The 27,559-nt window shown below is 39.9% G+C and overlaps 1 protein-coding gene across 2 annotated transcripts in view; it reads left to right on the top strand.

Annotated features, from left to right (window-relative positions):
• Window positions 1-27,559, top strand: part of grin3a (glutamate receptor, ionotropic, N-methyl-D-aspartate 3A) — a 69,620-nt gene that overhangs the window by 5,618 nt on the left and 36,443 nt on the right. The window contains exons 2-3 of one of the 2 annotated variants that reach the window (XM_088070895.1): window positions 52-167; window positions 18,823-19,538. In XM_088070895.1, coding sequence (XP_087927021.1) covers window positions 90-167; window positions 18,823-19,538 — 794 coding nt within the window. In that variant the 5' untranslated portion in view covers window positions 52-89. Of the gene's footprint in view, window positions 1-51; window positions 168-9,391; window positions 10,955-18,822; window positions 19,539-27,559 lie in introns of those variants that run through there. The other variant, XM_042509602.2, reaches the window with a different exon arrangement.

The raw sequence follows: 27,559 nt of genomic DNA, 5'->3' as shown, positions 1-27,559 counted from the left end.
TCAGCTTGTCTTTTGTTTGAACATTTGTTTGCCTTTTTGCTCTGCATTTAGGTCTCATTCTGAACCAATATTTGACAAGGCAGGTTGGGATGGTGGATGGGTTAAACAAACATAGGACTTTCTCCCAGGAGGATGGTGTTGAACCAAATAAATGGAGTCATTTGAAGGTATGTCATCACCATGTTTCTTTTCCAAAACCGTACCTATGTAACTTTACTTAACTTTACCCTTTCCATAACTTTACTTACCTCCTCCCATGTAACTTTACGTTAAGTAGGAAACAGCTAAACGTTGTACTACAGCACCTCACTGTTTTAGCTTTTTGGAAGGGTGTTGTAATTAAAGCTGTGCATGCAACTTTGCTTGTCCAAAGATGAATGTAAAGCCTAACACAGAGAGGGATGTCATAGGTAGCCGTAGATCACAGAGACTCCCAAAACAGCTTAGGCTCACCCCTCTCAAATCTCAACAACAGGTCGTGAAGACTGGCCATGTCAATGTCTCTGCACCCTTGCACATTCGCCTGCATGAAGCACAGAAAAGCGTAATTCCAGTGAAGTGCAAAGTGCAGCTCTTCTCCTATGTAAAGTTTTGTATCTCAGGTGCAGCAAAATCAGAAAGGGTAGACTTGAGGGATAGGGCAAGAAATGGGTCACAGCAAAAAAAAAAAAAAAAGCCCTGCCTGGACCTCATTCTACTTTCACAGACAATCTTTGACTCCACTCAGGCACTCTAACATCCTTGCAGTGTAAATGGATGAGAGGAAATGAATAATTGGGCTCATTTCTCTCTTGCCTGAATCTACCGCTTTGCTTCTGCAACAGTCAGAGATACAGTATATGAAGTGTCCCTTATGATCATCAAATCAGAGCTTTAAACCACTTCCTGCAGTCTTTTTACTTCCTTCAAACTTTGAAAATATCCAGAAAACACCACAGTTAATATTGCTTGATGTCTTGTGTCTCCTGTTACTGTTCTGAGCTTCAAATCAGAAGTTGAAGAAGATCTGTGGTCTCTCATTTTAGGGATCGAACATGGCGTTTTATGTAAAATGGCAATGCAGTGACCTAATTTTTATGTTATATTGGTGAGACAGTGTTCAATAATTTGGCTGAAGCATTCATCATGCCCTGTGAGTCTTTACTACCTTTCGACTAAATGACAGTTTCTAAAACAAAGAGATGAAAATTGGAAAAAATGAGGAAGAGGGTTGAAGTAGAAGCAATGGAATATTTAGCAGAAATAGACAAAATAAGACCAGGCAGAGGAGACAGCACAACAGGACTCAGCCCTCTCTGACTCCTGGTCTGTGTGGCACCATGCTGTCCTTTGGGTGGCCGGCTGAAAACAAGGGTATTGTTCTCTTCTGCCGAATCTGGGTTTTGTGATCTGGGGCAATGTTCCAAAGCGGGATTGACAAAGACTGCCTGTCTGTGAGATAAAAAAGGGCTTTAGAGTGAAGGGCTGTTGTAGTTTAATGCTGATTAGATTAGAAAAAAAGCAGAAATAGTAAAAAAAAAAAAAAAAAAACAGACTTTGCCCCTTTCGTTCTCCTGCTCTTTTTCTGGAATCTGTCTGCATCTCGTGTGTTTTCCCGGTCTCTGCTGCTGTCCCAGCTCCAATCTCTCAAATATTCTCGCTGCCTATCTTGTCATGTTGTATTCTTGTTCACGCTACAGTCTCAACACAAATAAGAGTATAAGACCCAGAGATGACTCATTCCAAACTCTGAAGGTTATTTATGAACCTGGATCCCAATCATCCCAACCTGCCATTTTATATGAAAGTCTTGTTCCTTATCTTCTTTGGATTCCACTAAAGCCTCCACTACAGCAGAGAGCTATTTATTCACTGCTGTATTAAACTGCATGTGTTGCAGTTTGCACATTGAGAGTGGTATTTTTACTGCATCTTTGTAGTCTGTGACCTTAGAGTGGATAATTAATACCTTGCCAGTTTTAAAGAATGGATAAAAGGGCTCTTTTCTGACATCATTTTTGTTTGGATTCAAATATGCATGGGCAGATTATGGGACAATGGGCCCCTGGGCACAGACATGCAGAGGGCCCCACCACCTCTCCTCAATGGAGCAAAACACACAGACTTTATAGTTGTTTAGCCTACTTTTGTTGTTGTGTTTTGTGTGTCTTTGTAGTTGCTTTGCATCTCTTTGTTGTCATTTTGTAGTAATTTTGTATCTTGTTGCACCTTTTACACATCTTTTTTGCACATCTTTTTTTTTCTCATTTTCCATCCCTTTTACCCCCTTTCCACGAAAATTTGAGCATGTATACAGTTTTTTTAAGCATGGGAAAACCCACTAATAATAGGCTATGGACTTCTTTCCCATTGTTAGTAAGCCAGAGCTGTTTACATAGCTTTGCAGCATACAGGCATGCCTTTCTGGTTTTTTTTGCTGGTGTGTCACGTTCAACATTGCAGACAAGCCGGAAAAGTAGTTAGTTAACAGTAGAGAGTAGCATGAAGGCCAGTGAAAATGGCACGGTGGTTACCTTTTTTTTGTATCTCTTACTTATTCAGTCTCCCTTTCAACCTCAGAGCTGACTGATTTGGAACGATGTTTAAATGCTGCTTGGGCGGAGATGGTTGGTATTTGCTGTGTTGCGTCATTGCATCTTGCCAGTAAAGGAGCTAAAATGAATGATTTCACCCAGGTGTTGTATTTTCATCATCGTTGATTGGAGCCAGAGCTGATAAATACCCATGATTACTGTAGAGTCATTTGACCCTGATGTGAATGCCAATTGTAACTTTTCCCTTAACATACAAAAGCCAGATATTAGCAGGTGTCTATGGGTTTTTGCAGTGGGAAAGGGGCTTTTGTGATTGCTTTGCCCCTTTTGTAGTGGTTGTGAGTCTCTTTGTGGTTGTTTTGTGTCTCTTTGCGGTTATTTTGAGTCTCATCTTGGTTTGTGCATGTAAGTTTGACTGACATTTTGCAGTTGAAAGCCAGGGGCGGCTGGCACTTTAGGCCCCTGGGCCTGTACACGGCCTGTTCAGTAATCTATCCATGTTCTTATGTTTTTTTTTACTTTCTTTCCTCTAGTATTATCATGAGTGTTAGCATGCATAAATGCAATTAGTGGAATAGATTTTAATGTAAATTGTTCTCCCCTTAGAGGATAGCTTTTATTCAAGATTTTATACATGAGAGGTGCTTGGTGTGGTGTAATACACTCTGTACATTCTAACATGTTGAATGAACTCCTTAGTGACGTGATGTGTGAAACAAGCTGCATGATCTCTTCATCAGTAGAAGTAGCACACTGAAATAGTTTAAGCTCTGGAGAATGAGTAAAAGAAAAACATGGTTTGATGAAAATGTTGTTTGAATGCATAATGAAAACATATGGATAAGCTACTGGAAACCACTTTATTTCTTGTTTTGTGGCTGGAAAGCTTGACCTTGACAGAGCGGTGCTGTAAAATCTTAAGTCACTCCATGGTGGACTGATTGATTGCAAGTGTATCAGTCCTTCATTTCTTTTTCTTCATCCTGCTTCCTTTTCTGGGAATGTTGGCTGTGTGTGAAGTGGTGGAAATCAAAATCTTCAAACTGTTTATTTGTATACACTACATAAATCTGATTTCCACCGAACACTCTTCATCACTCAACCCACGCCTAATTATGGATTTTTCAGCAAAAAACAGAAATATTTTCTTGTTTTGCTTTCAAACACCAACTGTCTCGCTTGACTAAGTCTCTTCATTTGAGACTCACAAGGGAGGAGAACAGCAAAGAAGAAAGTGTGTGTGGATGTTACAAGACATATGTGACAAGATATAAAATAAAACTTGTCCGAACGATAGTTTTATTTGATGAGGAAAAAATGAACAGTTGGGAGGCAAAAAGTCGCTTTAAAAGTTATGGCAGCAGCTTGAGGCTGTGACAGCAGACTGATGAGGGGATTAAATAATTAAAACCAGACGTTTGCTCATGCTGGCTCGACTGTATCAAGGCTTCAATGCAAGCACGACTAAAACAAATAGTTATGTGTCAGTCAGACGTCAAGGGCAGAGTTTTTCATTTATACTCAAGTTGCCAAGTCAAACACACTCATCCATCTTTACCTTTGTCCTAATCATAGAGCCTTCAAGTTACTTCATTTATGTATCATGTAAATAAAAGATAATTATTCCTATCTTTAAATGCACAAATCATCTATATATTTTTGGTTACCAGCTTTGTCACTCTCTAGATGACTTTTTTAAGCTTTTTTAGAATGCAGTTAGCTAGTTAGTTAGCTGTATTTGCTCCTGTAAATCAGTTTACCTGTATGCATGGAGAGTTTTGAGTCTTTGTGACCTCTGCGTGTCGGCACATTTAGGCCCGTGTGATCAAGCGTGTGTCTAATAGGTGCTCTAACCTTGATTTTTTTGAGTGTGTGAGCCTTCAGGTTTTATCTGTTCATAAGCCCTCGCTGCTGGAGAGGGAATTGAACCATGGAGGAATTTGGTTGGCAGGTGTAAGGGTCAGCGAAGTCTGCAGCATCACTATACAGCGAGCAGACTAACTGTGAGACAGGCGGGTAGGGAGGCAGACAAGCAGACAGTTACGCAATGATGCCGACAGAGGAAGAAGGAAGACAGGTGAAGGAAATGGTCAGCAAATCAGACAACCAGAGCAGACACTAGGGACGTAGATGAATATGCAATCAGACAAGGGGTCAGACAGATATTCAGACGGGGACAAAAGAGAGTGCAGACTTACATGTGTCCCAACTGGGAGGGTGCACAGGCATGTGAAATCGGATGAGGCTGCAAGCAGATCTGGCAGGTACAAGCAAAGACGAGCAAACATGTATAAATCGAAAGTGAAGGAATGGGCAGACTGGTAGCAACAAAAGTAAGAATGACAAAGGAAGTGCTGGGAAAACGTTTTAAAGAATGCTTTTAGGTTTAGTTTTGGATAGTTTCCCACTTTTATGTTAAATGGTATTTTAGTCACATTGTTTCTCAATGATGAGACTATGGCATTTCTTTTCCTTAAGGGACTGAATGAAAATGTGTTGTTTCCACCAGACAGCTTAGCCAAAGATTTTAGAACAAATTGTAAAACACAAGTTCTTGTTGAAAAATGTCTCATGTCCACTGCTAACTGATCCTGAAGGAGAGAGTGAGGCAGCTTTGTGCGAGGAGGCCCCAGGAAATGTGCCGAGCTTTGAAGCCAATTTTCTTATTGGCCAAACACTGAAATTACAACTTCCGAGTTCCTTAAGTGAAGCTTTTGGGCTGACATAAGACATAAGAAAAAACTTTACTCATGTCAAACAATACCAAATCCATATTTTCCTCAGTCAAAGCTCACAGAAACATATTGCATATACTTTGACAGCACTGCATGGCCGATCAACTGATCGATTATATATTTCACATGTTGGATTCAATTCTTAACCAAGTAGTCGAACGTCAATAAATTGTTATCATCCTTGGTGGATACATTTTTCTGAGCATCACAGCCTTTGCAAAATCATATCCATTCAGTCCAATCACATTTTGAAAGTCTAGAAAATCCATACAGCTGAATAATTTAATCCCTATTCAAGTTAGTGGAGCGCTAAACTGGAAGTATCCACTTCTTCCGGCGGAGTTCTCAAGTGCGCCTGCTCTATGGGCTCAATGATGCAGAAGCAATGACGATAATCTGATTACTTTTATAATCAGCAGTTGAACATTTTTGGCATCATGCACCACTGAGCAACTTTCATAGAATGAGTGGGTCCAGCCTCCCTTGCAGATAAGCTAACTGTAGAAGAAGAAACAAAGTTGTGTGTGTTGAGAACTGATCGCATTAGTAATGTTCCAAAGTTTAAACATCCATTCTTATTGTTTCATTTCTCATCACTCATTAGTAGAACACATTGATGCTAAACTTGAATTATAGGCAAACACTTTATTAAAAAAAACTTAAATATATAACCTACAATTCCCTTTTCTTTTTCAAATAAGAATAAAGTGAAATGCAGAGAAATTAGATGATGTGTATTTTTGTCAGAGAAAATGCTCAATCAATAACTAAAAAGCTCAACATGTATTGTGTTTAAACAAAATCATTATATTGGTGCTATTAGCTACAAGTAGGTTGTGAAAATAAAAGCTGTGATCCAGAGGCAGGAATGTTTTGATGTGATATGGCCAAACACGCCTTATGTTATGACCCATGGAGAACACAAGGCTGTCTTTTTGATGTTATTATTTGATCTCTTCTTAGTTTAGTAAATCTCACAAGGGAAGGCTGGAATAAAACTGCTCTTCCAAAAATTCATGCTGCCCTCACTTCATGAAAAATAAAAATGACAATTCCCTTCCCTCACACCCCTCATGAATGTTCATACAGTCCCTAAAATGTCTGAGGACAGGCCCATGGTGAAACAGCTTGGATAGGATGGTGAAAATAAATTTTAAAAGAGTGAACTTTCTCCAATGAGCTCAATTCAAATGGCGGAGGTAATCTTTGACATTTGTGTGATTAAACTGTCTTTTCATCAAGAGCTGGAATTAGAATTAACACTCTGACTCTGAAGCCTTTTTGAAAGTCCTTTGCAGCATACAGTACAGCTGCCTGATATCCTATTCCTCCATGCAGTGCAAAATGTAATAGCAAAAAGGGAAAAAAAATGGAATTGCTTTTTTGGAGCAACAACAACTATGATGGCTCTTTCAAAGATTCACTCTTAAATCTCACCTTGAATCTTTCGCTCAATGCAATTTTCTTCCTTTTTTTCCCTTTCCTCTGTTGTTTTGTCTTCTTCAATAAAACATCTCACTCTTGTATTTGTAATACCCTCGATTCTTTAAGGAGGTTGCAGCTGAAGCAGCCACTTGTATCGCTTCTCATTCTTCAGTCTTCATTTATTTGTTCTCCTCTGTCTTCTTCTCCTGTCTTTACACCTCCTTATCATCTCCTCCTCTCTCTCATCCTCGCCCCCCCACCCCACTTACATCTTTACTTCCTATCCTTTTCCCTCTTCATCACCTCTGCTTCCTCTCCTCCCCAAGTCCCCTCTGGTCACCACCTCCTCCTCTTCCCCCCCTGTCAAAATCTTTCCTCTCTGTCTCTCCCTTTTTCCTTCTATCTCATCCTCTGAGGTCACGCTGCATCAGATCGATCAGGGTCATTGATCTTCCAATATCCTGGTAGCCGGGCCTCTCATTTCAAGACGCACCATTAGCCAATCATTAATCTACATCAGACCATTATCCAATCATTAATCTGGGTCGCTATTTAAACTGAAGCTGCTGATTGGGTCAATGGTGACCTCTGACCTGTGGGTTATCACGGCAACATGCAGCACATCAGTTACACAGTCCCCTTCTTCTGCAGCTGTTAATGATCTATTTGGGTGTCCTTAGAAATGATTAAATAAAACAATCCTCTTAGGAGCAGGTGGCTGTCTAAATTGGCTGAGCACTTGCACACACGCAGGCACGCTCGCACACACACACACACACACACACACACACTGAAGGCCAAATCTACAGCAACATCTCACAAATCCTCCTCAAGGTGTTGGACAATGTAAGGGTTTTTTTGACATGTTTGGATTATGCATGAAAAATGAGCTTATGCTGCTTTTAAAACCTGCCACCTTCTCCACACATGCTCACAATCAACGCCCTCAAATCATACCATTTTCCTCCCAGCTCAGTGGTGATTCCTTTGAAACTAAATTGTGACATGTGTTGAGCTTTTAAAAAGGGACAGAGAGCTGAGAGGACATCTTGACATTTTGCAGGATGATATTTTATGCTGTAGCAAAATGTGGGAGCGTGTATTTAAAATTACAGTTGTGAGATTAACTCTGCTTTCAAAAACCTTGATAGCTGACCACATGGATGAATTACTGAACAGGCAAATCAGGCAGAGGCCCAGAGGCCCCCTGGCCCTCATCTGTAAAATGTCTTTCAAATAAACACATACTGACAGGACAAAGACTTAAAATTACCACAAAGACAGACAAAAAGACTACAGTGATATTCAAAAGAACTGCAAGGAGAAACAAAAAATCTATGAAAAAGGGCAAAACAACAACAGAGAATCAAAATGACTGCAAAGATACACAAAAACACAAGACTTAAAATGACTATGGAGAGACAGAAATCACAAATATTTTCAAAGGAGCTGTAACGAAAAAACAAAAAATAATTTGATGAATGAATAAATACATAAAGATACAACTAAAAACTATAAAAAGGGACAAAACAACCACAAGACACAATCTGACCACAAATAGACTCAAAACAATCACAAAGAGACAAAAAAACACAGACGTTAAAAGGAACTGCACAGAGAAACCAAAACACTACAAAATACAACCACAAAGACACTCAAAATGACACAAAACTAGCAAAAGAAGACACAGAATAACAAAAGATAGAAATAATACAAAGAGACTCATAGAAACTTCAAGGAAAAAACAAAAAACTGCAAAAGTGATAAAACAACCACAAATACACTCAAAGGAACTGCAAGGAGAAGCTATAAAAATAGGAAAAGGGTGTAGGTGTAACTGCAAAGAGATTTCGCAAACTACAAAAAGGGACAAATCAACCGTGAAGAGACACAAAAATACCATAATGAGACACAAAATAACATGAAGAGTTTCAGAGGAACTGCAAGGAGGAACCAAACAAAACTACATAATGGTACAAAACAACCACAAGGAGACATAAAGTTACCACAAAGACATAATCCACAAATGATGCATGACTACAAAGATGAGCAAATAAATAAATAAAATAGAAAATAAAATAATAAATAGGCAAAACCTCCAAAAAGTCTGTGTGAAGAGGTGGTGGTGCCTTTTGCATATCAGCTCCCGGGGCCCCATTGTCTCATAATCCGTCCATGGCTGAACAGCAGACTTGAATGCATCCTATCATACTTCCATAAGTCCACAGAATGTGCAACACCTGGGAGCAATACAGCTGCTGGACACATTAGTATGAACAGGGCAGGGTGGAGTACTGGATTGCATCAGGCTGTTAGGCTTTTGGTCTTATGCACACATAATACCATTAGAAACACCTTGCACATTTATGCAAACACAACTACAGGTAAAAAAGAAGAGCATAAATCTGAGTTAGCACCTCTGACAGCTTCAAAAATTCTGTTTTTATTGCAGGATTTCTGTATCAATGATTGCTGTCAAGTTTTGCTGCAGAGGTGCATGTTAAAAGTGTACTAGTAAATTCAGTCAGCATTATGCCTGCTATTCCATGCTGACAATCTAAGATTTGTTGCTCTAGACATAAAGCACATAAAGACATTTGATATGATGCAGGAGCTCCCCCTTCACCCACCCCCATGATTTGTCATTTACCTTTTCTTCTCCACCAGGAGTGTTTGGTTTATCTGTCGATCTGTCTTGCCTTACGCAACTTATTCATTTATAACCTATAGCCCAGACTCTGTTGAAGGGGATAGGGTGGGGGTAAAGTGAGGACGGGGTTAAATCTTATTGGAACGCGCGCAGAGGACCGCGCTCTCGTGCTGAGGTCTCGCCGGTACAAGTGTTGGTACAGAGGTTGACTCGAGCCAAGCAGCGCGCGCTCTGAAAAGCTTCTACTCGGCTGTTTAAAGATTTAAAAAAAAAAAAACCAAAACATTTTTTTTTCTTTTTTCATCTTTAATACCGGGACGAAGTCATGTATTTTGGCTCCTGCGCTCTGGATAATAATTGGATAATTTTCCTTCGAAGCCATCAGCTGTTTCCAGCGGTGGATTTCACTGTTTTGGAATGTGTTTGATGCGCATTAACCTTTTTGTTTTTTCGATATTTCCTCCTCTGGGCTTGCCTACACACTCTGCTTGAGATTTTTTTCTGCCACTGGAATATGTGAAAATTTTCACCGTTGGATTCCACGACCTGTTTAGTAATCAAAAGGCGTGAATGATGAAAATCTTTTGAGATGAAAAACAGCACTTTTGGGGATCATTTTTTGCTTGTGCGCGGCTCCTGCCTAATCTCGCGCCTTAGCAGCCTGTTGTCTGTGTCCGTGGAGAAACGCACAAGTTTGCCGCGAGCTGGAGCCGGAGTCGGAACTGGAGTTGTTGGGGCTGCAGCTGGTCTGAGTGGCGCACCAGGGCCACACGCAGGGGACCAACGGAGCGGCCCCGGTGTTCCGCCGTTCTGTGGTTGGACGGGGCATCCGGTGCAGCTGTGGAGCGCGGATGATGAAGACGGTGGCGATGATGATGATGAATGGCCCGGCAGCTCGTGCAGGCACCGGGGTCTCGCCACCATTATGTTTACTGCTGTGCGCTCTCGTCTTTCTCCCGCTGTGCGCTCACTCGCACCCTCAGCCGTGCCAGGTGCTGAAACGGATCGGCCACACGGTTCGGCTCGGGGCTCTGCACGTGCAGCCTCGCTTGCTCTCCGCCACCGCGGGGAGCGGTACTGAGGACTGGGACAGCGTCAGGGGTTTGACAGGGAGCGGAGACCGGCGGGTGGAGTTGGAAAAGCAGGTGAAAACAAGTGGTGCGCCTGGATATGCGAGTCTCAGGACTAGAGGCGGCGTTAACAGCCAGCGGGGAACCAGCAAGAATAAGAGCCAAGCGCGGCAGAGGGAGGAGAACACCTCGAGGGAGAACCGCGTGTTCGCACCCCGAGAGTCGGTCCTGCTCGCGGTCGAGTCCCTCAACCGGGCCGGATTGCTGCCATTTAATTTGACCCTGGAGCTCGTCATGGCTGTAGGGTCCGGACTCGGCGAGCTGCCCGCGTTCTCCTCCTCCTCTACGGGCAGCCCTGATAGCGAGGACCCGCTCTCCTTCTTGGAGAGCGTGTGTCACACTGTGATCGTGCAGGGGGTTTCCGCCATGATCGCCTTTCCACGGAACCGGGACGACTTTGTCAAGTTGGAGTTCGTCTCACTTGCGCTTCAGGTGCCAGTGGTGAGCGTTGTGCAGAGGGAGTTTACGCGCCACAGCGAGGTAAGAAAAAGTTATTCCTAAATTAAATTTGAGCTGCTTTTAACTGTTGAATGGTGCACTTTGCATACAGCTACAGAGGATCGTTTCGAAGTGTAGCAGAGGTTAGGCTATATAAAGAAAAACGCAGTCAAAGCACTTTAATTTTCACATAAATCTCAGTTTTTAAAACGTGAATATGCGCAGGTGGATTTTTTTGGGGGTGGTGCTATGTGCCAACAGTGGCCCACATTAGCCAGAGGCTGAAAGGGGAAACGCTTCCTCCTCTTGTCCCTTTCCCTTCTCCTCCTGTGTATTAGGCATTATTTCAGATGAAGCACATTTTTTCTTTTCTTTTCATCTTTTGTTCTGTATTGATTTCACCACCCTTGGTTAAATGGCCCAAATTAAGCCAAAGTGGCGACATAATTTGCAGCACAAGCTGATGATCTTGATTTTCACACAATTGGGGAAAAGTGAGAAAAACAGCAGTTGCTTTAAACTGAAACCAAAATTAAGGAGCGTGGTGAGAGCACACGCAGGCTCTGTCCATGGTGCTGAGATCTACAAAATCACACGATGTTTCTGTGCAGAAAAGAAGCAGGAGAGTGTCTTCTTTCTTCTTTTATAGACAAGGTTTCCAGTAAAATTTTGATTGAAGGCTATGTGCACCCAGCAGCACATGCCCTCAGGTATATTTGCACAAACAAACGCTTTGTTGGTATTCAGCATTCCAGTGTGTACACAGAAGTTCACCACCATAGAGCACAGTGTGGAAAAGAACTTATTGCAGCTCTAACCTCAAGCTGTGCTTACATCTATTGATGTTCTACAAAGACACCATGAACTGACACTTTTCAATCTATCATCTTGTAATTATCACATAAATCCTAATTACACTTCATGTTGAGATGTGAATCAACTGGCCAGCTCAAACAGTTCATGCTTATACCATCAATCTGAAGTCAAATATCTGACAAGATTCTGGCCTGCTGTTGTGTCTGTACAAGAAAAAACCCATGTTTGCAGAGTCACCCATAAGTGAGAGCAAGTTGGATAACACTTCTGGCATTTGGCCTATTCCAGTGAAAGCACACTGAAGAGCATACAGGGAGTCAACTAGACAATTTCAAAGGTGTTTCACTGCTTTTATAGTGAGGTGAAAATTGGTCTTCCCCACCTGTTCTCCAAATGACTTCACTATGGCTTTGGCTGGACTTCAGTATACTGTTCTTTAAACAATATACCCATTTGGCAGGAAACATTATAATAGGAGCTTAGTCATTAAGTATAATATAGTCTCCAGTGGCATTATCATCTTTTAAAAAACCAATGGCCATAGGTTTGGAGGGAAAAAAATTGATACAGCATAGTATTGCAATTTTTTTCCTGTGGCAATATTGTATCATAGGGAGTGTAAGTGTTTTCTTCTTCTTTTTAATTTTACAAACTATCAATAGTTTGTAGACTACTAGAATAAAATAATTAATAGCTTTTTCAGTCCACTAGATACATTTTATTGAAATAAAAATGTTTAAGTGAGATTAACAGACTGACAACTTAATCTTATTGGATAAAAATGGATGTTGACAAAGTTTTCTTTTGGGCACATAATTTGCAGTTGAAGAAAGGCAAATAAATTGCAATATATTGCAGTATATTTTAACACAATACTCAGCATATTGCAACATGTTTAATATGGTAACTGTATTGTATTGTGTCTTAAGGTATTGTGATAATATATGTGGCTTCTGGTGATTCAATCCATTAATGGCCAACATATCTATATATATATATATATATATATATAAAACCAATATGTTTTATTTTAATGAAGAGCAACTATTGTGTAAAATTAATCACTTATTTGGCATGCCATTTTTTCAAAATTAACTATTAAATGGATCAACATGTCAGTGGTTTCTGTGTTGTTTAGCTTAGGGCTAGTGTGTGAACCTCTCCCAAAACATTAAGACAAACTGGAAAAAATAACTGTAAAATGCTGTAACATTTTCTGATCTGTCTCCTATATGGATGGATGGTTGAGGTTCTACAAGTACAATTTCTTTGGTTAAGGTTTGCGAAAAGTCGCATTCATGTTTGACGAAAATCAACCTTGACAATTTGTAGAAGACAGGAAGTGAGTGTGGTGAATTTCATGAAATGAAATGCTGCTTTTGTGCCAAATACTCTTATTGAAGATTATCTGTAGAGTTTGCAGCTGGAATGAGAAGGAGAGAAAGAATTAGTTAAAAGTGTAAACACTCCAAATTAATCACTGTGATGGTTCATCAATAACCATTGTCTAGAAAGTACATCTGCTGAGTGGTGTGTGTGTGTGTGTGTGTGTGTGTGTGTGTGTGTGTGTGTGTGTGTGTGCGCAGGTAGGAATTGCTCTCACAGGTAAAGTAGACACACCCACACTCTGACACATACACAGAATGTGTAATGTAACTATATACTTTAAACCTTTTTAATTATGTGGCACTAACAGGACAGTTATTGCATATCAATGAGTACTGAATAGCAGTAAGAGTGTGTGTGTTTTTGACTTTCCATGCACAACCTTCCGAGGAGGGGCAAAGACCATCATTGTTTTTTTTTGTTTTTTTTTTTCGTACAGCGCACACACAGACACACACACACAGACACACATCCGAACCATTAGTTAGACTGAAGGGTTCTGGGACACTTGCCACCTACTGAACTATAGTAACTGTGTGTGTGTGTGTGTGTGTGTGTGCGTGCGTGTGTGTGTGTGTGTGTGTGTGTGTTTTCAGGGTAATATCTAATTTCCTGCTCTTTGCACAAGGAAGCATTTTGCTGTAAGTAGTCAGCAGGTGTTTAAAGTTCAAAATGGTTCTTAAAATTGAAACAGGTATAGATAGCAGGCAAACCAATGGACAAATATTGATTAATTAATGGATGGATGGATGGAATAATTTACACAGCTATAGAGAGGCAAACACACAGTTTGCGCAGTGCTCATGTGTGACTTTTGGAGAGATGGCTTAACTCCCCTCTGACTCAATCTAGTTTTTCTAGCAAATCCTAACTGAAGGCTGACAGCAATATCCCCGAAACAGAGTTTTCAAATTGCAAAAACTTTTTGAATCTCTTGGGAGGATCTCATTAGGTGTTTATTTGGTGACCTTGTTTGACCTTTGCCTATTTTTTCTGCAGTCTTATAGTTAAGGTTAAATAAAGTTCACTGTTAAAAGTTTTATAATCTAATAAACCAGTGAGCAACCTTTGGCACTGTATTCTTCCCACATTATGTTATGTAAGTGTTGGAATGATGAGGCTGCATAAGAATATGGAGCTTATGGACCAAAATATAAAGTGACCTCAGAGCAAAGGGACTAGGTGGGTTGGGAGTAGGTGGTGAGAGGCTTTGGAGGCAGCAAAGGGTTGAAAATTTAGCATATAAAAGACCTTGGACTGAGAAACTCCCGGGGAAAGGAAACTCCCTGGGAAAGACCAGTTGTCTCTGATAGGAGGAACTAGTTTCAAAGTAGAAATCTATCCCATGCTGGCCCACAACACTAGAGCTTGAGGGAAATTAAGATACAGCATCCTCACAGACAGCCTGAAGCATATATGCAAATATCTGTTGCTAATTGATCTAATTATGTACAAATGTATGCTCTCTGCATAAAAATTAAAAGTGTTGCTATTATTCCCATTATGTTAAAGGGAATATATCCAAAACTATATGTGGAATGTGAAGCAAATTGAATTATAGATGTCTGAGGTAGACACTCTTGTTGCCACTTGATTAGATACATTTGTACAATCTAATCTGGTGTACAAAAATCTTAAATTCCACCTTTGTTTATCATGTTCAGTTTTTGCAGATGGTATCAGAAAGATGATGATTAAATGTTATGGTAATTTCTAAGGCTGTGGTTAGTGCTGTTGTAGTGGACTGCATCTGTTTTTAAAGGTGCAACTATAACTGCATCACAGGCAGTTCATCTGCACTGTTTGTACCTTTACCTACAAAAGAATTGCACCAGAATTTGTATATAAGCCATGTAATCATAAGCCAGTAATAGGTATATATCACACATAATTGTGAAGTCTGTGATCATGTGACAGATGGGCTGACTGGCATAATGAAGGAAGTATTAAAAGGAGCAAAAGTTCATGTAAGCATGCAGGTTGGGGTCGTGTATGGCTCTATCAAACATGGGCCTTCCCCCCAGGAGATCAGTGTTCTGGTCCAATGCGAAACCAAGTCAACTTTAAGTATTTTAAGGGACGTCTTCAAGTTTTGTTAAGTACGTGATTTTAAGTCAAGGATGTAACTTGAAGAACCATGAGTCTTTCCTAGATCTAATCTACCATAACCCAGTAGTGTTGATGCCTAACCCTAAAAGCCAAACCCATCTTACCAAGATACCCTTGTTTGTAAAGACAATGCAAAAGGCTGGCTTTGGCATCATGATATTAATGCCGGGGCTTCTACCCAAGTAGCAAAATATGATAAGTTGGGATGGGATCATGTTGAACCAGACGTCTGTATTTGATGAGTTGGGAGTCAGAACTTGTTGGCAAATGTGTCATTGGCTCTGGAACAACTTCATCACAGTTACTGTCTCACAACTGGGTCATATTGAATGCCACTAAGCAGAGTTTGTCAATGTCAACAATCACAATTAGCTCTTTAATTTGTAAGCTTCAAATAACTGGCAACCCAAAATTGTCTTGATCTTTCAAGTGAGGGCATGATGAAAATGAACAACAGGCACACATTAAAACTTACCAACAATCAGACTGACAGGCAGTGTGTGACGTATTGACGGACACTTCCACTTGGAATGCAGCAACTTAAAATGACCCACCTTTCAATAGTGACTTAAGTGAGGTCTATTTCATGATAATTTTGTCTAATTTCTATGTTTCACATGATTCATATACCCAACAGGCCTCTCTGATAAGGGGGTGGTAGTATTAATTTAGAGATGGTATTCATGATGCATATTTCTACTAACAAAGATTTCTAAAACACACTTGTGTACACTGGTACACACAATAAGCCTGGAATTCTCTTTTTAATTAGATGCTGGTAAATTAATTTGTAGATTACACTGATTAGGATAGATTAGGATATTGGAGTAATTATGTCCCGAGATGACTGATAGGGCTTTGCTGACAATGGGGAGAGTTAGTGGAGTTTTTCTTTGTCCCTTCATAAATAACACTTGCAGTGACACAGAGGCCAGTAAGATGAAAGGCTACAAGCTATGAGTGTACATGGAGTTGGGGGTTGGGGCTGTAGGGATTTCTTGCTATGACAGCAATTGTAGCCCAAAGGAATTTATGCAGCATTTCAAGATATTGCACAGATGGGACAGTATTCTATATGTTTATTTAAGAAAACTTTAGCAACCTTGTAAAAGAAAACCAGAAACCCGTTTTAATCAGTTTTCACACTTTCCCAACAATGAATAATCTAATCAAGAAAAGATCAATACTGAGTCATTACTAGTTTATTTGATTTGTCCACTGGCTCATGATTCTGCCGGTCCCTGCAGTTTTACCGTACAGCAAGGGTTGCAAGTTTCCTCACATAAAAAAAATTCCCAGCAAATGTATTTTGGCTGTGGAAGTCACTGAAAAAAAAATCTGAAGAGAGAAGAGTGATGAAAGAGAGCACAGTGACAACAAAGCTGGGATTTCCCAGTGCATCAAAAGCAGCGGATCTCTGTATTTATGTAAGAGAGCAGGCAGCCGCACTTGCGAGCAAATTTCTCCCTGTTTATTTACATGAGGAACAAAGAGGGGGTTACAGATTTGTGGTGATCACAGTGCAGAAGTGCTGCAGCTGAGAATAAATCCCCCAATCCTCCTGGGGGATGAGAGGAGGTGAGAGTCTGATGCCCTGTGGACTGCATTACCATTTCTTTCCCTGAAACAGGACTTTTAAAACTGAAATAAAACACATAGTATTGCTTTTGTTGGTGCTTTTGTAGTGGCAATAATCTTTCCATGCACATGCAATAAGCAGATGAATAATAATTGTCTGATTTGCATGCCCATTGGGTAGAGTGATTAATGGGATATGTGAAATTAACCAATAGATTAATCTAATGGACTTTAAGTGCAAAGCTTGTGGAAAAGTTGTAAAGTCAATTAAACAGAGTCGCCAAGGGCCTTTTAAGTGTGTGTAGTTCTGTGTTTGTGTAACTGCATGCAAGCAAGTGCATGACAGATTGATTGCCTGGGTGACTGGTATGTTGGGGACAGTATGCCAAGCTGGACTAAACCAAAACTGGCAGCTCAGTATTTTGGGGATGACTGTGCCCACTTTGAAACATATCTGCTCTGATCTTTTGGCTTACTATAATCCTGTAGGTGCAATGGACTGTATGTGTAGAGTGCAATAAGTCTGCACTGGTCTGATCATAACGGCACTGAGGGAGACAGTGGACCCATTTGGTAATTTTCCACAGTTTTAGACAACAACTTACAATTAACCTACCCACAGTTTTCCAGGATTCTTCCAGATACTTCCAGGATTATGGTTTAACCTTACAGAAAGTTATTTTAGTTTATTTAATTTGGTTATGAAAATTAGTGCTTGACTTGGTTAAGAAGGTTAATTGATCAACAGTCTTTTTGGCCATTTTTATGTCTCTTTTTTTGCAGAATAAAGGTTGGATTTGTGCTGTTTTGTAAGTTTTTCCCCATATGTCAGTATCAAACTTTGAGTAATCAATATATAAATTATAATGACTTTTGATACAAGATTTCCTCAGTTTTGTGCAGAATTGTAATAGTTTTCAACAGGGTTTATGGCATATTATCACTCCCAAGAATTTGTTTTTATTCACTCTTTCAACATCATCAGTCATAAGTGTTACTTCAGAATTAACTTTACGATTTCTGTAAAGTACAAAAGTACAAAACAGAGCATAATCAAGTTTCTTATTTTCTTATCTCTCTTGAACATTCAGTCATTCAGTGGATGGTTTTCAGTGCAGCACCTGACACCACTAAGAGACCCCACTTTTATCATTCCTGATCCAGGTGGAAATCACACCATTGCCATGCTCGTACCCATTGATCTGTCCAGGCCTCATCAATCAACCGATAAACTCATGAATTGCAAAATAGAGGTGTGAATTGAATTACGTGGATTTAACCGAAGTACAGTATGTGAACAGCACCGTGGAGTTTCTTCAGGTTTTAGGTGTTGCTTAAAATACAAATAGCATGCACATAAAAATAGATGTAGTGTATTTCTTATGATGTGAATAATGATATTCATGGGAGCAGGTAAGTGGAGACTGAAATCCATTATATCCAGCAGACTGTGTTTGTTCTTTAGGAACAAATTGAATTCTAAGAGAGAAAGTAATTCTGCTGTCGAATTTATAGCCTTTCTGTCTTTCTTTCTTTTCTTTTTTCTTCTCTTCTACGCTCTGCTTCATCTGTTTCTCCTTCCTGGTGTCCTATCTTCCTATTCTACACCTCTTTAACCCTCTCCCCTAAAGTTGCATCTAACCTCCCCCTCCACTGTCCTTCTATTGTCCTTATTTTGCCTTTCTTTATCTAATTTCTCCCTTCCTTTCTATAGCAATCATTTAAAAAACACCCTTTGTTTTTCTCCTATCTCTCTACGCTCTATGAAATCCATCTGACCCTCACTAACCCTTTGACCTTCCCATCACTACTTGTTTATCACTCCCATCACCCTTACTCTTCCATTTCCTCCTGTTTATTCAGCTGTCCCTCGTCTCTATCTCATCTCTCCAATCCCATTCCCAATGCTCTTTCTTCAAATCTCATCCATTCTTCTTTTAATGTCTTCCCCTTAATCCATCTTTTCCCTGTCCAAACTACTTGCCCACTCACCTGTTCCCCTTTTTGCAATCTCGCCACAGAATCCTCTCCATTTCCAAGTGGCAATGCGGACCACGGAGGCCCCGCCATCCCGTCTCCTCTCTACCCTGCTGATGATGAATGGCTGGTGGGACATCAGTATTCTTCTCTGTCAGGAATGGGACATTAGCGACTTTCTCCTCCTCATCAAAAACAACACCCGCTTTCAACTGGGCACTCTTGTCAATCTGACAAGTACCACCTCAACCTTGTCATCATCTTCATCATCGCACTCAGGAGCGGAGGCATCATCATTGTCATCGTCTTTGCCTTACTTCTCCCCCGCTGCCTCATCCCCTGCTTCTTCGTCTACTTCATCCTCTAAATCAGACCAGCAGCAAGCTCTCATGAGGCAACTGGAGGCCCTAAGAGAGCATTCATCCACAAAGGGAGTGGTGACATTCGGATGTGAGATCCGGGAGGTGCGGCGTCTGTGGACACTGGCTAGTCGAATGACGCTCCCTGACTTTCACTGGGTTTTGGGGGACAGCCAGAATGTGGCTGAGCTAAGAACAGAGGGGTTGCCGTTGGGGCTACTGGCACACGGGGTCATGGGGTCCCCTTCTATGGATCACTATGTACACGACTCAGTGGAGGTGGTGGCGAGGGCAGTAGGCAGTGCAGCCCAAGAGAATCCTGCGCTGGCACTCATACCTGGGACTACTAACTGTATGGATGTACAACAGAGCAACGGCAGCTCGGGAGAATACTTGTCAAGGTAGGAAATCACACCCATTCACCCACACATTCTCATGAAATGCAGTGACAACAAGATTGATATCGTGTGTTGAGGAAATGGATGATATGATAATGTTATGATGAGGATGATGATGTTTTTGCAACATAAAAGCAGTGTTTCAGCAAGATGATACAACATGCAGAAAACAAGCACATTGAAGTGAAGATGAGGTTTGTGTTTCTGGCTACCTGGTAATGTAAGTCCAATTTGGGTCATAAGTTTGGTAATAATTCTCTGAGTTTGACACTACAAATGACCCTATTCACATACAAAGAGTCATGTGATCCATTATGAATGCTGCTCCTGTTGATGCCTTGTCTTCATTTTCTTTACTTCTCAGTGTTGAGACAAGGTGGTGTGTCAGCAGAGTGCCTGCTGCAAGTAGAGATGGTTGTGAGCAGCATTTTCTTAGGTGAAAGTGTTGATGTTGAAAGACTTGAGGTCTTGCATACTGACATCTTTATAGTGTTTTGTTTGGTGCTCAAATTCACAGCTCGCTTATTTTTATAAATCCATAAGCTTCATGCACCCAGTGAAGCAGGTAGGCTGTAGCAGGACAGCACTTATTTGACTGGGGGCTGCCCAGCTTGAGGCAGGCGGTAGCTGTCCAGTAAGATCTGGGCATCTCTCCTTTCATCTGAAGCATGTCCCTGACACCCATCTGTAGTGCTGACGCTCCATGTTGTGCCTCCACTGCAGGAGTTTCCTCTCCAGGTCACAGGAAGCATGGGCAAGTTAAATTGAGGCCATTTGTTGCCCAGGCAGCAGTGCTCCCCTCTCAGCCTCTCTAATGCGATCTAAAGGAACACTGAACTAATACATTTGGTGTCAGTTTAGCTGCAGGAGTTGCCAGAGCTATCCCTCAAAAACACTGAAGTGCCTGATGGGGTCCAAGCCATGTTTTTTGTCAGGGTTTCCCCTCTTAGCCATTTCCATACCAGAGGATATGCACAAGTTAGCAGGTGCTATTTGACCCATAGTTGGTGCAATGGCTGGCAGACACTAGGGCATATCCACTCACCAGTGGGCCTGTGCAACACACCTCTAGGGCCTTCTGCTGCTCCAAAAACCCTTTACATTAATTTCTAAGAGGTGCTGTGGCGAGGCTCTGCAGGAGTCTTGGTGGCTGAGAGGCTGCAGGCAGGGTGACTGCACTTTGTGTCACACAGTGTGTATGTGACATGTAACACACATTGTTAATATAATATAATATATAAACAATAGAAAAGTAATTATTATAGCTACTTTAACAATAACAGTAAGAAATACACATCTAAAATTGCATAGTGAGCTTTGGTCAACAAAATTTCACATCCCTTTACATGACATCCAATAAATCATCTCTAATAGAAATATTATATCATATATAACATTACATATTATGATATATTATATCATCATATATGATATTATGTCATATCAATATGACATGATGCCAGAATGTGCAGTATAGTCCCTTCAAGGCTAAAATATATTTTTTCCATTGTGGTCAGTCCTAAATAAAGAAAAACATAGCTCTCACTGTAATAATTTGGGGATTGAATTTGGGTCATCTCATCCCAACAGCCCTAACTCCTACCCCTCACACGGTCTCTCTGAGTTTGCTTCCTGATTATATTTTTTTCTCTCCTCTATAATCCTTTAATTGTGAGAATGTATGCCTCTCACATTGTGCAGATGTTTGATCAGTCCAGCTGCAATTTCACTCTGGAGTTTGCCACAGTAACACACATTCGCACACATCTGCCAGGGCACATGCATGTGCAAGCACGCGGCGTATTTGAACGTACACTGTATAAACTGCAGCAGTGTGGTAAAATGATAACGTGATGAACTGCATTTAGCAGCAGTGACTTAATCTGCAGCTGGGCCACTTTACTTTATCGTGCTACAGTAAGATAAGAGCGGTGAAGAGTGTGTGATCACACACCACTGCATTACCATTAAGAGTCTGACCTTTCCTACTGAGATTCTCTTCAAAACACCTGAATCAGCAGAAAGATTGTCTGAGGAATTATGTGAATGTGAGGAGCTTGTCGAGGCCGGAGAAGAGAGGAGAGGAAAGGAGAGGAGAGGAGAGGAGAGGAGAGGAGATTCCTGATTGTGTTTACGTTTCATTGGTTCATTTTCAGCTGTTGAAAAGTGTTAATTAGTCTTCTCAGTTTTTACATATCAGAGAATGGAGATCATGTGTTACAGGAACAGGATTATAAAGACCTGTCATTGACCCTGTGAAGGCAGGGGATTTACCCGAAGAGGTTTAGTTTACCATGTTGGATAGGGAGTCTAATCCAAAATGTAACACACACCTGGGATTTGTAATAGTCAGCCATACGCTTAGCTCAGGGAAACCTGTATATATAATAAATGATGTACTACCCAGTTGTGGATGTTGGGGAAAAGAAAATGACGTGCTGTATGTTTGAATGTAACCTGCAAAGGTTTTTTTTTTAAAAAATGACTGTTTGTTCTCAGAATTGTTATTCCGGTTTTTTGTAATTCAATTTTTGTAAAGCCGCGGGATTGTTCAGACTGCCCCATCGCATTCAAGCTACAGGGATTAATAGATGTTGACTTATTGTTCTTTTTCCAATTTCCGTATGTCTCTCGAGGTTATAAAGATTGGCGATAAATTGAATCAAGGTCAGGATCATCATCTGTTACCATTAACTTTTGTTGTGCAGTCTAACAATTTTATTGGTTTCCCTTTGTTTTTGCGATGTTCTTTAATGGGATTGTGGGGGCAGAGTAATTTCGTTGTCAGATACGCTGCCCTGTCACCTGTATTTTTTTTAACCTGTAACAGTGTGGATGCACAGAGCACTAAAGATGTTAGTGTTTTTGTGCTTAAAGAAGCAAGAAACCAGTAATTTTGTTGTCTCTAGTGTAGCCATTTTTTTTTGTAACATTCCTTTTCACGTCGTTCACAGTTTTCATAGCACATGCCATGACTGTTTCATTAACTTGTGATATTCCACACAGTGACAGAGGTCTTGAGGGCTGCAGACAGCCTCAGGTAGAGTGATATATATAAAGTTGTCTGGCGAAAGGTTGGAGTTGACTTTCCTCAAGTTTCTGCAGAGGAAGAAACTGATACTTGCACACAAAAGTTGCTGAAAGTGTGACTTTCTATATTTTGAAAGCAATTTTGACTTATTTGCTCCAGGGCTGACATTTAGACACAGGAGAAGTGCTCAGATACATTAAAGTTTGATATCAGTTTATAATAATGCTATTTTTTTATTAAGTCGGAGCTTAGCTGGGGGTTTTTTGGATGAGAATGCGATGGATGCAAGTTTGGAAAATAAAAGATAGAATGTGGATGATGAGGTTTTAGAGAGGTTATAAATACCTGCAGGCCCATATTATTTTAATTTCATACAATATTCAATATTGGAAAAAAAATCAAAAGTCAGTACTCAGTACTTCCCAAACAGACTTTTTGGACTGGGAACTAAATTAAAAGTGAAACTTATCTAAGCTTTCTAAAAAGTCAGACTTCATTAACAAAAACAGTAATTTTATTTTGATGAACACTGGAGCTACTGGTCTACCACTGCCTCAATCTGTATTTTGTTTGTGTTTTTGTGTGATTTTGGTGTTTTAATGGGCTAGTTTGGATTCAGCAAGCCATGCAAGAAAAACAAAGTGTCCTTCACAAATAGTGGGTAACTAAATGGTAATTTGGGAGAGTAAAATCTTCCTTTAAAACCCTGTTTGTTTGCTTTTTAAATGCAGTACATTTCAATACAGTGTACTAGTAATGCTAGTTTACCTGTTTCAATTGTTTCACAAAAGTTGCGTAATGAAGGTTATAAACATAAGTAATAGTGATCAAAGAGGGTGAGGAACCCTTGGGTAAACAAAGGTAGAAACAGTATACTTTTGTCCCCAATCTGCTGTAATACAAAAATAAGTAAGCAAAGATAATGAAAGACTTGATATTAAAAGAAGTTCTTAGTCAGACGTTTGGCATTGGAAAAGAGAAGCAGGTGTTAAAAGAAGGAGCTTACAAATAGGAAATGTTTACCTTCAAACAAAGCAGCTAAAAAAGGTGGCAGTAGAAACGGGTCACAGTTGTTCAGTACAGTTTATGTCACTGCCTCACAGTGTTGTTCTGGTGCTCTGGCACGTTATAGGTGCTCAGGTGGAAGAGTGTGTGAGGCACTGTGCAGGACTGAAGTGAGTTACTGTAAACTGCTTCAAAATCTCCACCTGTTACCAGCAATTTGCTGCACGCTACAATTAAAAAAGCATCAATCAACCAGCATGCAGTTCAGTGGTTATGTGATTTAAATTGTTATGCAAGTTGTATTTGCAAAAACTGCCAAGATTACTCTGATTTAAGAAAATGACAGACAGCACTGATGATGACAAGCTTGGGTTTATACCTCCACTGTCTTTAGTGAATACCTTTTGTGCAAGAAGGTAGATAAATCTGATCTCCATTTTTTTAGACTTTGAAGGAAATAAAAGGGAACAGACTTTTTTAGGAGTAGTTTTTGTAAAAAGCAGTAATACTACATTAAGAATCAAGCTGCTAATTATAGATACATATTTAAATTCAGGGCGAGTCCATCTGTATTCTTTTCCCTGTTTTTCAAATGTAAATTTTGAGCTCGGAGGTTGGCAGTGGTGCTATTTTATTATCATTAAGCCTTTTTAAACAGGTGAACACACATTGAGATTAATTTAATGCTGCATTTCAACTAATTTTGACATAAATATTATATACATAAACATTTTAAGATCAATAGTCAGTGTATCACCTACAGTAGATGGTGGTCAGCATGCATGCTGTACTGGGGCTCAGAAGCATTGCTCTGCTGTAGATGTTATGTTTGTTTGGTTCCAAAAATCACAAAATAATACAGACCGATCAGAGGTACCAGCAGACAACATGGTGTCCACTGCAGTACATTTCATAGCTTCTGTGTAGGTATTCCTGTCCGCTTCTCCGAACTCAAAGCGTATGACTGATATCACATGTTTAGTTTATATAGCAACATCTTCATGCAGAAACTACATCAGGTCATGTGGAAAAATGTTTTTAGATGGGCTTTGGAAAATATGCCTTCAATGCTAATATATGCATTATTTTACCTTAAATTGGAATTTTCAGATATGAATTCACAAGGAACACTGCTGGGAAGCTACAGAATCACATAACACTTTAAGAAATAAATAATTTAGCCACTCTTTAAGAGCTTCTTGACCTTGTTTTACACTAGTGGTCCCTGAGCGTTTTGGCTTCTGACCTGGGTTGGAAATAAGAATTTTTGTCTACCTGCCACTGTGGCTGTTGGGGTCCAAAATTTACCAGCCTTTCAAAAGATTTCCATTGTTTTTTTGCCTGGTAAGTGAAACATATCTAGGAGCCACTTGCATATTTTACCAGCACTTGGCCGGTCGCTATAGCTGATTTCCAAAACAGCTCCTGACCACTGAAAATGAAGCAATGTCTGTTTGTGGCCTGTTTTCACGAGCTGCATGTGTCTACAAGACTGATATTTTTTTCGAAATCCTAATCCTTTAGTTGGGAAACATTATCTAATCAAGCTGTTGTCATTTTTGGTCATTTTAGACATTTCTGCTGCAGTGAGATGACTGCCTTGTTTGGTGTCAGAGCTGTGGTATCAGGTGCTTGGTGGATGAGCCGACCTGGAAAGAGGTGTTGTCAATAGTGTTGAAGCCAGAAAGCTTGTGACAGATGAGCAACACAGAAGCTTCAGCGGTTCTCAAGCTGGACAGTGAAACCCTCTAGGGAATCTCTTGCATGATTATTATGGACTTACGGTTGCAGCAGAGTGGCTGGCCGGCAATAAAACGTTCACAAGAGGAAATAGCTGATGACATATGGAGGTGTTTGTCATCAGATAACTGTGGTGTTGTTGAGGATTCTGGCAGGTGAGGCCATCTAGAAAACACCAGCTGGGTGCCAAACCATTTCTACTGTGACCTAGCAAGTTGAAAGCCAGATGTTACCAGGAAGAGAAAGATTAGAAAGAAGTTTTATTTTATTGTGTTTGAATGGCAATATACATATGTCTCTTAGTATAAAGAAAAAATATTGGATTTTTTTGTATTATTTTATTTATTATTTATTATTATTATTGTTATTAACGAAGCATAATTTTAAATTGCCAAAAAGATTTAAAAGATTTGCAGATTTATCCATGCAAGATAAGTAGCTTGTCAAGAATAAATGAATAGCAAATAATAAAGAGCTGCATTTTTTTTTCAATAATCAAGATTATAGATTAAGGACAGACTGATGTCTTCAGAATCCACATTACAGCTGCACAAAGAGGAGTGAAGTTAAATGAAAACAGGAGCATTTGGCCAGATATTTACCCAGATGTTTTCCTCCAGGCTATGTGATAAAACAGGTGAGCAGGTGTCAGATAAGAGACTTCCACATGGATGGTGAATATGTAATGGATGAGGGGGTTATTGGGGGATACCAAATACACAAAGATTAATTTTTGGTTAAGTAAGTGTGTGATCCACATTAATCAAGATGCACTAGGCCACATTTTAATTTGGAAAACTCTAGCGGCATCAGACAGGGCTGAACTGAAATATTTGACAATTATTAGTATTAAGTTTTCAGTTTTTGAATTGTGATTTTTTAAATTCTCTTTTCTGTTTTACAGGGTTTTGTTATGCGTATGTAGGTCTATAATTTATCCATGCTAAGAAAAACATCATAAGCTCTTTTCATATCACAAAAATAGATATGGACCTCATTCAACCAAACTCCTTGTGATTACAATCATGCATAAAACACACCACAGCTTTTGGAAAATATTTTTATTACATAACAATCACAATACTAAACAGTAATATTGTAGAATATCAGGATCTTTAAAAAATAATTCTTTTTAGGTCCCCTTCCTGACACTTAAATGTTTTATATAACATTGTGTTCCATATAAAAAGTAAAAAAAAACAACAACTCTGAAAAGGGGCTGGAAGCGGATATACTCTTTTGCTCTCATTGAAAAGTTATAGCTCTGCCCACCGCCTCTGCTTGTGGCAGGTTTTGCCTCCACTTTTTGCTCTCTGACACGGCACTAAAACAAATGTGTGTTCACACTGATCTGGTTTACATCCAAAAACTGCACACTCTACCATGTTTGATGTTATACCTCCTCTATGGTGCAGTTATGGAGACTCCCACACAGAGAACAAAGGACAATAAGACAAGAATCTTGATCTTTAAATGCTTCTATTTGCATTTTAGGGCTTTAAAGACGATGAAAAACTGTGCAAAAGTCCACAAAGTGCAAAGGTGCAAATGTTTGAGTTCATAACTTTCTCAACGCGAACACAAACTCCTGCATTGGCAAGTCAGCTCTGCGCAGGAGGTTCCAGGTTTCTTGCTGATGTTGTGTTGAAGTCCATTCCCCGTTGTGACGTATCTAATCTAGCTTGCTCGCCATATTTGAAGTGCACAGACATCACCCCCTTCAGTAGAAAAACTCTGCATAGACGAGAGGCAGTATAGTCGAGGTCAGACATTTTAGGGGACATAAACAGAAGAAAAACACATTTGTGAGTGGAGGGGGATTTTAATTAAACCTTCAGGCACATGTTGCAGTGCTATGCCATCTTTCTCAGCCGAAAATGGAGGAATATCTGGCTGAGGCTTTCCTTAGTCGTATTCAGCTGTTGATTGAAATGTAAAACGTCCCAAGATCAATTTTCTTCTGCACGATTAGAATATTTATAAACTACATACACTGCCATAAATAATGTATGGTATGAATGAAAAATTAAATGAAACTAATCTAATAATGTAGAAAGATTAGCATTCCATTATGAGATATTAGATGATTAATTATTCTTTATTTCAAATAGGGTTAATCAGTTATCTCTGGCTTTTTCTGCTCTGCTAATTAATTAATTTATTAATACTTTCATTCCCATCTCTCTCTCCATTTGCCTTCTCAGGCTTCGATCAGACTATACCATGGATACACTCCAATAGTCACACC

Source organism: Plectropomus leopardus, chromosome 20, assembly GCF_026936395.1.
Source record: "Plectropomus leopardus strain MGB_pleo_1.0 chromosome 20, ASM2693639v1, whole genome shotgun sequence".
NCBI lineage: Eukaryota > Metazoa > Chordata > Actinopteri > Perciformes > Serranidae > Plectropomus > Plectropomus leopardus.
The sequence above is the reverse complement of the archived record's forward strand: the minus strand, read 5'-3'. Positions and strand labels throughout refer to the sequence as shown.